The 15,471-nt window shown below is 40.0% G+C and overlaps 2 protein-coding genes across 4 annotated transcripts in view; one reads left to right on the top strand and one right to left on the bottom strand.

The window, feature by feature from the left end:
* The window catches only part of ANKMY2 (ankyrin repeat and MYND domain containing 2), a 25,408-nt gene extending 10,034 nt beyond the window's left edge, over window positions 1-15,374 (bottom strand). For 2 of the 3 annotated variants that reach the window (XM_057371638.1, XM_057371637.1), the window contains exons 1-4: window positions 14,932-15,157; window positions 11,614-11,678; window positions 3,653-3,791; window positions 1,736-1,834 (exon numbers count right to left, since the gene is read on the bottom strand). In XM_057371638.1, coding sequence (XP_057227621.1) covers window positions 1,736-1,834; window positions 3,653-3,791; window positions 11,614-11,678; window positions 14,932-15,142 — 514 coding nt within the window. In that variant the 5' untranslated portion in view covers window positions 15,143-15,157. Of the gene's footprint in view, window positions 1-1,735; window positions 1,835-3,652; window positions 3,792-11,613; window positions 11,679-14,931 lie in introns of all 3 variants that reach the window. The other variant, XM_057371639.1, reaches the window with a different exon arrangement.
* Window positions 15,362-15,471, top strand: part of BZW2 (basic leucine zipper and W2 domains 2) — a 56,333-nt gene continuing 56,223 nt past the window's right edge. Inside the window, exon 1 of the mRNA XM_057371640.1 lies at window positions 15,362-15,471. The gene's annotated coding sequence lies outside the window, so the exon portion shown is untranslated.

The raw sequence follows: 15,471 nt of genomic DNA, 5'->3' as shown, positions 1-15,471 counted from the left end.
TTATACTATACTACTAGTCTCATACCAGTGTTATAGTTTTTCAAGATAAGATTTCTCCACTTTATACTTCTAAAATTTACATTTCCATTGAGACTCTTAAATTTTTAGACCTGAAGCAGATATTAGTGTTTTAACCTAAGGTGAGAGAAGTTATAAGAACAGAACACGCTCAAAGTTTACCAAAAATAAAAGGACTGTCATGAAAGCAATAAGATGAGAAAAGTTACACCCTCTTCCTGTTTTCTGCACCTGACAATATTATGGATTACTTGGCCAAAGGGAAAGTAAAACTTATCTTCTCTAGTTCAGGACCACATTCTTTAAATTGACTGATTTGTCTTGACACTAATCCTATAATCAGTAGATGACACAGCCAACTAAATTCCAGCATTTAAAATCCTCCACTGTTTTAGAAGAGACAGTTCTGAGCTAATAGAGCACAATGTAAGACAAATGACAGGGGAAGAAGTATCCTCACTTCCCACACACAGACAGATGAATTAATGTTGATTGGACAAAGAATAAAAAAAGAACACAGGAATAGATTCCAGGGTTCAGACTTTTACAGAGTAGTGTATCTCGTATGCCTGAAAATCTTATGCTACCTTGGTGACATGATGAGATTTTAAACAAGAATTCTCAAAAATTATGTTGGAGATAATATTCCCAATCATCAGTAACTCCATACAGCATCACATTGGAAAAGACTCCAAATCCAAAGAATAATTAACAGTAGACTTCTCTGATTCATTAAGTGAATAGTTAAGGTTTTGCTACTTGAACCTCAGGAGAGCAATGTCAACWCTTCCCTCTTTAAACGAGCAGAATGAGACAAAATAGAAATTGAAATTCAGGACTAAATCACTATTCAAGGAAGTGAATCTAAATAGCAAGGTAGGCTTTTGAATCCAGAACACCTAAAGGACTTGAAAGGGAGTTCTCATACCACGAGAAGGTTGTGTTTGAAAGAAAATACAGGTCCTTGTTTTTGGAAAGCAATAGCTGTGCCATTGAAAGCTACTACACKTTTCCTCATAATATTTTATCAATTCTCCTTGCTGGAAATAGAGAAAAAGTGGAACATTAGGCCAGGAACCAGTGTACTGTCAAGGTGGGTGAAAAATGTATTCTTCTTATAAAGAAACAAAAGGGCTTTCCAAAAGAAACATAATAGCAAAAAAGGCCATTCCATGTCTTGCCAGGGATAATTCTGCATGCAGGAATCACAAACCTTTCATCTTATTCTAGTGAAATTCAGGTCAGTAAGCACTGATAATTCAGAACAGGTTCCAAGCCCTCTCCCAGATGCAGGAGAGAGGGCAGGTGGTGGCTCACTGCCAGAACATGGCTGCAAAGCTCAGCTGAGTTCCTGACTCCTGCCACTAAGGTYCTTCTTTCCCATAAAGAAAGCTCCAATTAGCACTTGGTGTTACACTTCAGACACCTCCAATGTAACCAGCTTCCTGCTCCTGTTTTCAAAGTGGTGACATTGCAAAAACGAACACACTTGAACAGCAGCACCTGTTCTCACAGGTAAGATCATCTGTATTTTTATGAAACCAAACATGGGAATAGAACACAAACTCACTCTTCCATGGTAAGATGTGGAAAACAAAGCTCAATAATGTGTCAGTTCAGAACAAGTCATTAAATAATGTTTCTCCAACAAAAAGCATCACAATCTAACATTCTATTTCTTCAGGAGTTTAGGAAATTATAATAATTTTCACCTTACCTACAAAAGCAGCCATCTGAGCTGCTGTCCTTCCCACAGAATTGACAACATCAGTTTCTGCTCCAGCCTCTAACATCATCCAGGTGATTTCTTTATTTCCTGAATTTGCAGGAAAGATATGGGAATGAGTGAGGACAAATCAGAACTTTTAATTCTCTACATTTCAAAAAAACATGTACTGAATTTCTTAAAGACCAGGAATAACACTAAGGAAAATAGATGTTCTTAAATGTTATTAAATTTTAAAAATGGATTAAGACAAAGGCACAGTGCTTATTTAGAACTCCAGAGAGTGTAACTCTGCTTTCTGTAATGCATATTCACCTTCTCTTGGAGCTTATGGGAGTCACACTCATGTAGCTACAGTAGAGCTTGGTCCATCTGGATAGCAGTATAGAAGGAAATTCTACTAATCTAGTTTGACAGTTCAACTACATTTGCTATTCTAAGAAGAAAAACACATTCAGAACTATGCTGTAGCAGGAACACAGTGAACAGAACAGATTGTTCCTTTCTCCACAGTGGGAACTGGGTGTTCAGACTGGGCTAAACACCAAGTAAAATGAAGCTGAAATTTGATGGGAAGATTAGATGACTTAATTGGTGCCCTTCAGAGACTAATAAGGACACTTGTCACTATTCCTGCTGGTTCTGCTTTCAAAGGTAGTCTTACTTTATTACTTTTTGTGCAAATGCTAAGTACAGAAAAGTCAATACAAAAAAGGGATGGTGGATGAAAAAGAATGTTTAAAAACAGTCACTGCATCAGTAGTACTCATCAACGTTTTGTGCTCACAGATAACAGACCCTAAAGTCAACATTCACACCCAGGATGACAGGTCAAAAGCTCAGCTGTGAGAAAATGGTAAAAATCCAGCATTTTCCATAAAGCTATAGTCACTTAACCTCTAAGAGACTGTTCTCATCTATCTGCTGTAGCTTGTATATTGCAGAATACCACAGAACACTGAAATTTCCCAAACCTTTCTACCAAAGTTTTAGCAGAAAAACAATATGATGATCTAGTTAATGTTCACACTCATAAGCCTTTCTTTTTTTATACTTATGGTGAAAGAAGGCAATTTAAATTCTATCTGCTACAAAACCTGACTTCCCTAGAATCTCCTTTTTTGGGAAGACTTAAGTGGCCTAGTAAAGAAGATACTTCAAATAACCTAATATTCCCAAATCTAATATTTTCCCCAGAAGGATAAATGTTTAAATGTCRTATCTTTTTCTCACTCAAGGAAACTACTGTTTCTGCCATCAGGGAGAAAGAATAGCAAGAGAAAAGCTGCAAACCACCAGTTGGGACAGGAGAAGATATATACAGCTAAAAGCACCTCCGCGGAAATGAAAAATTATGTAAGAGGAGAGCGAAAATTAATGTGGGAAAATGTGTTTTTTAAACTCTCTAAATGCATTTTACAAAGCCCACAAGATAATTGGGAAAATAAAATAGGAGAAAGACAAAATTTGAAAAATATGGGACTGAGACTTTTCAAATGTTCCTAAAAGCTACTGGTTTGCAGTATTAAAAAGGCAGCCTGGTGCAGCATCATTTTCAGTGTAACACAGTCTAAGTAAACAGAATGTATCCCACTGCTCAAGAAAACTGTTCCATGAAAGTGACTGTTGMGATCTCTATCAAACAGGACAAAGTAGGTACAGGGCAAGTAGACTAGATGCCTCAAAATGCTGAACAAAATCAATTTTTATATGAGCCTGAACAGTAGCTCCCCTGTTGCACTGTCCACAGGATGCCACTGGTTGTGACATAGTTGCATGCTTCCCATAAATAACAGCAAACCCAAATAATAAAATCATGTCAATACTTCCTTGGAGATTATAATTTATGGCAAATTGTACCCACTCATGTCATAAAAAATCAGTGACCTGAGTTTAGTAAAACATTACCTGAAAGTCCAGCAAACATCAAGGCAGTGTATCCATGCTCATGTTCGTTGCAGTTTACATCAGCTCCATGTCTCAAGAGCAACCTGCACATGTCCACCTTCCCTTTGTAAGCYGCATGCATCAGAGGGGTCATGCCATGCTGGCAAAAGCAAGGAGAAGCRAATAACATACAAGAAAGAATGTTACATCTCTTGATCTTCATTCTATTGGTAATTTTYACTTGTACATACATATTCAATATAACTATCAAAGCCTCATGTAATATTTTGTTCACAAAAACCCTCAAAAATCTTAATGAAAAAACAAGGTGACTMATATGCAGCAGATTTTCCATTTTCATGTCACCTTTCTGATTATGCTGTGCTACAGATTTGAAAAGAGCAGTGCTGAGTAAATGAAAACAAGTCACAGCCAATTTATCATTGTCCTTTTGCATAAGACATTAAYGTTAAAGACAACTAATATTTCCACTAGTTGGAAAAGCTTCATTTAGAAAACTTGTTAGCTTCCTACATTATTCTTTTCTCCCCTGCTGTTGCTTATATGATAAGCAGCAAGAAAATTAGAAGTAGCCCCTTCTTGTTTTAAACATTACAAAGATTTGCAGTCTCTGAAACCCATCTTGCTCATTTTCAGTCATGATTACTGGTAATTTTGCCACCCGCCTCTCTCCCACTTCTCCACCCTTCTAGCATTGTGTCCATGGTCAGCCAGAGCTCTGAAAGCTCTTGTAAAGACACACAGCTCTTGTCAGATTTTAACAACCACAGCCTAAAACCGTGCTGCTTTGATCAACTGCCCCAGTACAAAAATGATTCRCTTCAGCATGGGAGGACTGAGGTGTAGCTATAAATGTAAAGCTGGGCAAACCCCAGAGCAAATTTTCAGAACTAGGGTGAACTGTTAGGAACTGTTAGTGTAGGCTCTCTCCCTCTCCAAGGGCAGGGAGAAGCATATTGCTGTGTTGCATGACATTCCATTTTTAGAATTTAGTGTGCTTTATCCAATATGCTGTTTATTTTCACTTAACATCAGGTCAGGATTCACATTACCAGCCAAGACACTTCAATTGCCCAAGAGCACCCTCCAACACTGCATACCAGGGAGTATGCTTTAGTCTGTCCCTGAAGGAAATCAAAATGGCATTCTGTTCCTTCCTTTGCYAGTCAAGGCTGTGTGCTGAATACGTGCTTGAATACACTCACATACACCATTAGTGCAGCTCTGTAAAYGCATGGTAAAGTGATACTCTGAAATAATGTAATTGTCAGTTTGAGCCTTAATATATTTCCTGTTTCAATTTATGACACAGTAAAACCCAAATGAGTTTAATTTACCAGCATAATTTTCAAAAGATTTCTGAAGGTGAGAGAAATTGAAGAAATAATAATTTTAAGGTATTATACTTTCATTATTCTCTGTCCTAAATAAAAAAAGTGCTTACTTAATGCATTATATTTTAGTAAACTGCATATATTTTAGAAAACTGCAATATAAACTGCCATTAAAGAAACAAAATTCCTGAAGAGAGCACTTCATGAATACAAACAAACTGGTTTTGCTACGTTTCTTTTCAGGTGCCACAAATGTTAAATAAAGATTTTCTGTCCTACTATATATTTTACTACATTACATTTCATTACATTATGTCAACAGCAATTTTATGGGCCAATYCCAGTCTGGAATCACAGCAAGGCTTTGCCTCCTTTAGTAGCACAGAAGGTACAGCAGTAAAAGAATATGAACACAGCATGGTTTTTGATGGGAGAAAGAATTTTTAGAAAACTATGATTTTTAAGTTTGGTTATATCTTGAAAGCCAGTTGCTGCAATTAAGATCTGAAGATTATATGACAAAGCAAAGAATTGGGTTTGTTTTCCCTTTCCTCCCAGAAAACAGTTTTAATAATCCTTTGATTAAACCTGCAAGTGTCAGTCTGTGRTGTGGATCAAAAAAAACATATCAGACAGAAAATATGTGGCCAGTTGCTATAAAATTGGATTTAAAGTCACATACTATCTGTTTATCACATTCAAAGCAAAATAAATAAGGTCAGGCTAGACACAAGCTTATCTGGAAAAACTTGGTATCCTGTATTATGTCCCTACACTGAAACTGACTTGACTGCGAATACTTTTCTCAGCCTGAATGACAAAGACAGGTCAAGCAACAGTCTGTTTTCTCATAGATGACATTTGGATCATCAAYACAACATAAAAAAAGACAAAACTAGCAGACAGTTTACTAAGCACACAGAAGAAACAAATTATTTATTGCTCAACGATGAAACACCAAATGCAGGATTTTCTAGCAGTCAGCATGTAACATTCTTCTGGCAAAAAAAATCCAGCCTTTTAACCTTATTCCCTAGGACAAAAATGAATCCTTCCCAGTTTCCAGCTTGTTTCGTAGGGATGTTACATGGTAACACCTCTTTCTCATCTGCAGGGCTGTAAGCATTCCCTGTATGTCTCACTTTACAACAGGAATAGAGTTTGAAGTGCCTCTAGAAACTACCTCAAGTGCCAGGTAACTGGGCTGGTTGACTGGGTTCTCCAGCTCACCAACCAACACGGACTCCCTGGCACAACGAGGCCCTTGGCACAGCCAGCCTGGCTATTACAGACTGTCCTTCCCAGCTCCTCATGTTGAAAATAACCCAAAAGGAGACTGAGGGATGGGATTCCAAGAACTACGTTGACCTAATGCGGACAGGGTGGGGAAGTTAATTGATGGAAAAACCGCAAACAACAACCTATGGGGTCAGTGGGCTGACCCAGCTAACAAGAGAAGAAAAGGATGTGTATGTAGGGAGGATGGAGGGGCAGGCAGATGAGGTGAAAACCAGGGAGAGGTTGGACTCCACCACCAGACACAGAGGAAGAAGAAAGCAGGTCAGTCTATCTCTCTTCAGCACCCAACTGAGGTGTGCTTGCACAGGATGAATAAAAACAAATTTATTAAGATAATAAACTGGAAAAGCAACCTTCTGCCTTCTAGGAACTACAGAGGACATTTCCAACAAAACTGTTTCTCAACCTCCATCAACCAGAGGAATAGGGAAACATAGGCTAGCTAGGGAACAAGAAGGGGGACAAACAAACTAAAAAAAGTATATRAACCATCTCCTACTCCAGTGACAAGTGTCAAGTATTCACACAAAACCTCTCTTTTTTGTGAGCATTTAAACACTAATGCTGTGYAAGAACAAAGACATGAAGTGTATTTTAAAAAGCCATTGCTGTGTGGGTAACATGATAACAGTATCATGATAACATGCTGTGTGGATAACATGATAACAGAAGTATTTTGCATGTGTTACTCAGGCAAAAAGTGCAATCCAAGTGCTCCCAACACTTCTACRCTCACTTCACCCTTCTTCTCAACTATGGAACCTTGTCAAGATGTGGCATACAGGCTGGATCACCCTGGAGCAGTCTCTCAGCAGGTACTGGGGTACAATAAGACACTGCACACGCAAGTACCAGCTATTTAATAGAGGGAAAAACAAAAAAAAAAAAAGGGAAAGGGCTGTCAAAACCCTAGCTGAAAAACTGCTGTAGACACTTGTACACCAGCCATACTAAAGCATCTGCCTCTCCTTTTCCCAGCTAATTTTCCAGTGAGGAACCCAGCCCCACATTAACACAGAAAGAGTGTCTTATTTTATCCTTTAGATTCAGGCAACTACACCAGTTCTATTCAATTCAGAACATTATAAACAAAACACATAACTCTAGGTTTGGCTTTCATTTGAGATAGGATACGGGACATTACTAAAAATGATGCAAAAAGAACAGGTGCCACAAGGACAGCAGAAATACTTGTTGATTTATGTCTTTAAGATCAACTTTCTGGTACTGAATACTACTGCTAGTCTAGAAGTACAACTTAACTTTTCACCAGATGAAAGCCTTTAGAAATTTCACCCTTAAAGCCTTTGAATAAGATTGYTCTTACACCTCTTAAACTTCCTACTGGCAGAATCTGGAAGGAGGTCAACAGTTACATGCATAAATAATTTTAGCTGTAGCTAAGTATGGACTAATTAGATTATGAAATACTGTTCAATCAGTAAGTGTCGATCACAGCTATAGTTTTCCCCTTTATAGTCATTCTGCTCAGCTGTTGGTTTCACATGTGTAACACATTAGATTCCTCTGATGATCGTTCAGTTCATCTGCAGTGATGAAAAGTTAAAACCTACATCAATCAGCAACCTGAATTGAAACCAGRTAATTCTTACTAGCAATTGAATTTTCTTTGGTTTGTGTATTTTGAAGTACTATGTAAAAAACATCAAAAGACAAAACTCTTTCTCCTCAATAAAGGCCAAAGGTCTTGGCATTTTCTGCTAGCATARKATGTTCACACTGGAATTGCCAGATMCATTAACTGAAGAATTSAACATACTTAGTATGAGTGAAGCTACACACATCTCAGCCATAAATAAGCAGACTGCTGCAGTATTCAGTTCTGTAGCACAGAGAAGGAGTGTTTCTAAATGATGTATTACAGAACTGAACAGCTCAATTACCAAACTAGAGGAGAAAAGTAATGCCCCTAATGCCAGATGATAGTTTTGTATGTAAGAAGATTATGAACAACCTTACAGTTATTTTAAATACAGAAAAAATATGTACTTTTCWGGTCAAGTCTGTCAGCTTGATGTGCACAAAATAGGGGATGTAGCACTGCAGAGCTCCTTTGTAACCTTAACTATCACCACGACCCACAGCTGGAAAGCACACGTGCTTCCTTTAGCCTGCCTTTCTATAATAATCTGAAATACTTTAGCCACACACTGCAGATGGAGTTCAAATCAGCAAACTGCCAACAAGAAGTCACAATATTTACAAGCTCTGCATTCTCAGGGGAAAGGAAAGTCCTGAACACTTTCTCCCATACTAAGTTTCCAAATTAGCAACCACTCTATTTAAAATAGGACTAAAGATGACTAAGCAGTGTGCATTTAAGTGAAATATATTTGTGTATTTTGCATCCAATTCCACAACCCATCTATTTGTCCTTATGTTTTAGGACATCTGAACTTAAATGTCCTGAAAGTTTTAAAGTTACCAAACTGTTAAAGACCATTTTTGTAGAAAAGCTATTGCATTCCCTGGTTTTCATAAATACAGTGATTAAGCCTAAATACCTTTCCTTTCTTCATCCATCTAAATCCCCAAACAACAAAAACAATTTATTTGGTCAGGTCTGCTGGCTATTTCCAACCTTCTGAAAGATGGGCATCTGTGGAACTCATTTGAGTGAACGGATCTTACTCTGTCTTCAGGTGACACTTCCAGCAGAGCTCTGCAGACAGCAGGAGGTGAAGGGTGTGAGGGAGTCTCGGCACAAGGATAGGAAAAGCAAATAGACTTAGAGGAGTCAGTTTTTATTTTAAAATACATGTACCAGCAACAGAAGCAATGCTAAAACACTGCATCCAGTTCATGTGTACATTTTTGAAGTAAGAAGCTGAAACAACTGGAAAGGATTTGGAAAAGAGCTACTACTATAGCTCACTTGCTGCAAAAAAAAATAACTTTAGGCAAGATACGTAAAAGGTCACTGCATCTGGAAGATGTTAAAATGTCACTTAGTCCTTGTCTAAAGGTACATAGAGAAAAGACAGCTGACTGTCAGCACTTTTTGATCTAGAACAAAGTAGATCGAAGCAGTTAGAATATATGGTCAAACCAAAAATGAGAGGAACAGGTTATGGTTTGGTTTTTTTTTAATTAGGAAGTGCACTAAATAAAAGCCTGCTTCTGTATGCTGTAGATTCTTCAGCCTGTGGAAATTATTAAATTGTGATTGCATGCTTGCTGTACCACAGCTAGAAGAGARAATTACATTAAACTGAATGTAACCATGTACTGAATGTACAATTAACAGAATTGAGTTCCCACTTCAATACCTAAACATTCCATTTTCAGGGTTTTCTTTTTTCTTAACATGAACAAAATAAGTAACAGTAATATAAATGTGAATTTCTAACTAAGGCAACAGAGAAAAACAGTAAAACCTGATGCATTGAGAAGAGTCTCCAGTTGTGGCAACAATGAGTCACAGATGAAGCTGTTGTTTAACTGGGATTTCACAATTCTTACTTATGTACAGGTATTTCAATAACACATTGGAGCAAGAATGGGTCATAATAGGAAAATTCAGAAGCTGACATGGCTGATGGATTGAAGAATCTTAAACAAATCTGTTCTTGGGGATAAAAAGGAGTCTGCAAGAAGTCCATTGCATAAACTTTTCAAGTTTTATGGGCCTTGTGYGTATTTAGTCAGATGTGAGCCTTAGGCAAATACTGTTAATACTATTTCTTCTACAACAGCCTGAGGCATAACTCAGATACKGTTTCTTTGAATAAGCCATATCCTCTCAACATTAATCCTGGATGTGCACTAATACTGCAGCAAGGCTGCAGTCATTCAGCATGACTTCAGGAATTACACTTAAGGAAAACCTTTTAATGTCCATACAATAAAACACACTCACAAACATAYTCGTATTTTGGGTGCCTGAAGTTCACTGTAAAGCTTAGTTTGACTTAGTTTTTCAGAAACTTGTTGAAATTTATACAGTAGAAATTCAGGTTTAGTATTTAACTTTTATTTAAGAACAAACAGATAGTGGATCTGTTGGCAGAAAAAAAAGCTAACAATATTCCATGAAGATATTTAATAGAAGCAGTGGCAGTTCTCCTCCATTCAGCATTCATGAGACCACATCTACAATATACCCTGTCCAATTCTGAGCCTTCAAGTGCAACRAAGACATGGATAAACTGAAAAAAAGAAACCAATGGAGTACCACTACTTCATGGCAGGAACCTGAGCACTTGTGCAAAGAGGCTGCAGGAACTGGGCTTAACCAGCCTGGAGAAGAAATGGCTTTGGTGGGATCCAACAGCAGCCTGCCAGAATTGACAAGGAGATCGTTGAGAAGACAAACTCTTCACTTATGGTGAAGGGAGGGCAAGAGACATTGAGCCTAAGTTGGGGTTCAGACTTCTTCACTGAAAGCACAATAAGAGAGTAGAACAGCTGCCCAGAAATATTGTGCAGTCTCCATCCTTAAGAGATTTACAAGGCCAGACAGGTCAAAGCTCAGAGCAATCTCATCTGACCCTGGAGCTGAAGCTGCTTTGAGCCAGAGGCTGAACTAGACACAACCCCAGAATTTCCCAGTGATTCCTATGAAATTATAAAGCTGTGAAAAAAAAATACAAATTAACATTTAAACTGATAAATTACAGATGGATTTAATATGCATGATGGTAATTAGTTCTGCTTCCATGTTACATTTCATATTAATGCTGCATGCTTTAGGAAGACATTGTAAAAAGAAAGGGGAAATGTGAATATTCCACAAGGAYCCTTTCTTCATAAACTTATTCTCATCTTCAGGGAGAACTTCAGGATTTCATCTTCTGCATGTCTACCCCACTCACATCCATAAAAAACTGTTTCCACTTGTGATCTAGCTACTTGTGATCAAGCTACTCACCCTCTAAGTAAGTTGTTTGGCTAAGACAGGGCTTTGGGTGATTAGATCCAAGCACGGGATGGGGAAAGGTATTGTGTCTGCCACAGAGAGTCCCTAAAGAGGCACCACACTTTGGTGAAGGTGACAGGAAGACAGGGAGCACCCCCATATGTTTTGCTGCAGTGTTTAGCTTACCTTACAGACAAGGCTCACGCTGGAACTTAAGAGAAAATACAATGTAGTASTTTAGGTAACATTAATCTTTAAACTTTCTTAAACAGTGAGAGCTCTTCAAAGATTCATTATTTAACTGCCRGCTAGAAATTGTTCAGAGTAACTCTGATTTTCAGGTCTACAGCAAYTGCTGTTAGAAAAATGTTATTTGACAACATGCAGGCCTTCAGACCTAGTATTTTCCTTATTAAACTCAGCATAATGCTTATACAGTTTTGCAGTACCTCATCCAGGCAATTGACACGGACATTCTTGCTGCCCAGTAGCCTTCCAGCCTCCTCAGTGTTTCCTTTGATTAAAAACAAAAAGACACAAAGAGAGAGAAAATGAGGTGAGAAACAGAATAAACTGAAAATCTGGAGGAAAAAAGTCACTTCTATTTCTCATTAGAATCAAAATCTTTGTATGTTAACTGCTTGGGATACAGACAAACCACCAATAAATCAATTGCACTTCGTGAAGAGGCTTAGGAATGAACAGTGTTCTGTTSTAGAAGCTGAAAGTCAAGAACTCACAACATCAAACAGCAGTTGGAAAGCATGAACTATAAGTAAACATCCATTTTTTATGAATCAACTGATCTACACATGGAAGAACAGGACACTCATATGTCTCATGACAAACAGCACATGAACAGTTCTCAATGAGTATGATACTGAGAATTTTAACACATTTTGTACTTTGATCTCTTTTGGAGCATCTTTTGTCTAGAAGAGCTGTTTACACTCTCACATAAGGAAATTACCTCATTTTGAAGACCTTTTGGTCTGAATGAAATATGCTTTATCATTTACTCACACCATCTTTCCTGTTTCAATTTGAAATGYGCAACATATCACATTCACAGAAGAGGAAGAATTTGCTTTTGGTAATACAAAATAGGGATAGAAAGGACAAGGACCCAGGTAGCTGGATCACTGACATTTCTAAACATTGACAAATGGATAAGTAGACTGAAGTCTGAAAAAAAAAAAGCCAGGAGAAAAAGGCTACACCTTTGTATTTTTCAATTCACCACAAAAATCCTTTTGGCTGAGCCACGGGTCTAGGAACATGATTTAAAGCCCACTGGAGGACTTCTGACAGTGTATGGACTATTGACAGTGACTACTGACTACTGCCAGTGCAACCTCTAAGGGCACAAATAGAAATAAAAAAACATTCCAAGAGGTTGAGTTTGGAGAATGTTTATTGCAAATTAACAGAAATTTCTAATCACTAATTCAATTATAAGCAAAGCTCTTTCAGCAGTGAAGTGCTTAAYAAAAATAAGCACCACATCCCTTGTTTTAATGATTTTCATGCTTATCTTCACTGTATCACAAGGAGGTGCTCATGTAGCAAATTTTCAGTTTCAAAAACAGCTCTTGCAACTTCAATTTTGCCTAAAAATCCCATTACAACTACTAGAAACAATTTATTTTCACAAAGCTTTTGATGTGGTTTACCTACACTATAGAGGGTTTTACCAATTTTTTTAAAATTCATTAATTTAGAGAAGACAATGAACTGAGTCATCTCACACACTTGAAAAAGATTCAGTAAAATACCCTAACTAAGAGTCAGGGAACCATCAAATTACCTTACTCTCCCACATATATGTATGTTCTAAATATGTTAGAAGTTTCTTAAGACCTGGATCAGTTTTCAGAAGACCATCCCAGCCAAAGAACAAACATCAGTAAGAGCAAGTGTTCAAGGGGTGACCTTGAAGTAAACTTTAATACAAGCAAAGCAAAGTTGCATTTACAAACTCAGAGTTCTGTATGACAAAACACTGAAGGATTTTCAAACAAGACACTGAACTGATGGAAGTCAGACTTTGAGAATCAGCCAGAGCTAAAAGTTGGAGCCAGGCTCTTCATAGCAGTGCATGAAGAGATAACAGGCAGAAGTTGAAATACAAGGAAGCTTCAAACTGGATACAAGGAAAAACATTTTCACTATGAACCCAGAAAGGCAAAGAGGTGGCTTAGGGACACCGTGCAGCTTTCCTCCTGAAGTTTTCAAGACCTGATGGGATAAAGCCCTGAACAATTGCATTTGACCTCACAGATGATGTGTTGCGAGCAGGAGGTCGGCCTAGAGATCTCCTAAGGTCCCTTCCAAACAGAATTATTACCCTCGACCCTAAGCAGAAGCATCAGATAAGTTAGACAGAAAGTGCTGAAACTCTTATTAAAGTGAGTCAATCAAACTGATTCTGGCCTACAATAAATTCATTGCTGACTGTCCTATGCTTATGTCTCTGACACAGAGAAATATTTTAATAAAACTGAGAGTGAAGCACCAAAACTATAAGTAAAACTTTCATGGGCTCAAATTGTCTGGAAACTACATATAGAAATGCATGGTTTTAGTTTGYCTCCAATTAATGAATGCTGCTCACAATTTTCAAAACACCAGTTGGAGAATAAATACGTAGTAAAGGTGATGAAATTCCCGTTGCTGGACCAGGAAACCCAAATGACAGAAAGTTCCCCTGGCAACAAGCACGTGTGCCACATAATGTGATGAAACTGTGGCACTTATATGAAATGCAAAATCACAGAATCACAGAATGGGTGAGTTTAGAAGGGACCACAGTGGGCTGGTTATCTAGCCCAACCTCCCTGCTCAAGCATGGCCATCCTAGAGCACACTGCACAGAATTGCATCCAAAAAGGTTCCTGAATATCTCCAGTGAGGGAGACTCCAAAACTTCTCTGGGCAAGCTGTTCCAGTTATCAGTCACCTGCACAGTAAAGAAGTTCTTCCTCTTATTCAGGTGGAACTTCCTGAGCATTAGTTTCTGCCCATTGCCTCATAYGCTATTGCTTGCCACCACTGGGAAGAGCCTGGCTCCATCATCTTGACATCATTCCTTCAGACAGACATTGATCTTCAAAGAGGACAGTATAAGATAATACAACAGAGAGTAAAAAAAGACAGTATAAGGAATAAGAGGTGCATAACACCCCAAATAAGCTAAAGTTCTGGTAATGTGAGAATAACGCGTCTGCAAAGCCGTTCCGGTCTGGCAACACCATATCGGGAAAACCGTACAGCAGGCTAGAGGAGTGGATTACCCCCAGGAAAACTTTTTTTTCTTTTTTCGCAGAGAACATTAACACCAATAATTCGGCAAATGCCAACAGACATTATTAGTAAGACGTAAGCGTTCCTTGGCAGAGTCAGACCCGCCCAGTCGAGCTTCCCCAGTTCGCTGCACCGCGCCCCCCACTGCACTCCCGGGGTGACGCGGGCCTGCCGGAGAGGGCAGTAAACCAAGGGAACGGCCACTGTCCCCGGCAGGGAGAAAGGTGACGGGCCCGRAGGCGGGGCGGGAAGGCAGGCGGCCCTCAGCGCCGTGACACGAGTGTTGTTAATGATATAACGAGCGCGGCCGGAGGCGCGGGGAGCCCGCGGCGAGCGGCCGGTAACGGCGCCTCACCCGCCGCCCCCAACGTGTGGGGACACAAAAACCCTCCCGGGGCACGGCCAGCGGGGCCCGTGGGAGCTGCGGCCYGGGGCCGCAGGCGGCGAGGGCCGGGCGGGCTCACCTGTGGCGATCACTGCCAGCAAGTCCTTCTCCTCCGCGCTCAGGTCGCCTTTCCTGGGGGGAGCCATCGCGCTCCCCACGCACGGTAAGGCGGGATCAGCCCGGGACGGCGCCCGCAGCGCCCCCGCCCGCGGCACCGCCCCCGCCCCGCGCCTCACGGCGCCTTCCGCCCGCAGCCCCGCCCTGCCGGGGCCGACTGCGGGGCGAACCATTCCTGTCGAGGCATGGGGGTCACTGCGTGCTGGCTTGTTGCCCTCCGCCAGTTTTCCGTCCGGTGTTRCCGGAGAGAAGGAGTCTGTCCGCTCTTGTCCCCGGTTTTCAAGTTGTGAAACACGTTCCGCTTTTCTTTTGTCTCTCCTTTTCGCCTTCTCCGCCGCGGTTCCGTTCTTCCCCCCCCGGGGAGGTGCCTGGAGTGGCGCGGGCGGGCGGAGGCGCCCGTGTGTCAATGTGTCCGTCCTTCACTCCTCCATTGTCTGCCGCCGCTGCTGCTGCSGTTGTGCCCGCTCGCCCTCCCCGCCCCGGACCGCGCAACACCCGACAG

This window comes from Malurus melanocephalus, unplaced genomic scaffold, assembly GCF_030028575.1.
Source record: "Malurus melanocephalus ecotype Western Australia unplaced genomic scaffold, MMel_1.1 scaffold_150, whole genome shotgun sequence".
Lineage (NCBI taxonomy): Eukaryota > Metazoa > Chordata > Aves > Passeriformes > Maluridae > Malurus > Malurus melanocephalus.
Note: the sequence above shows the minus strand (reverse complement) of the source record. Positions and strands in the feature narration are given on the sequence as shown.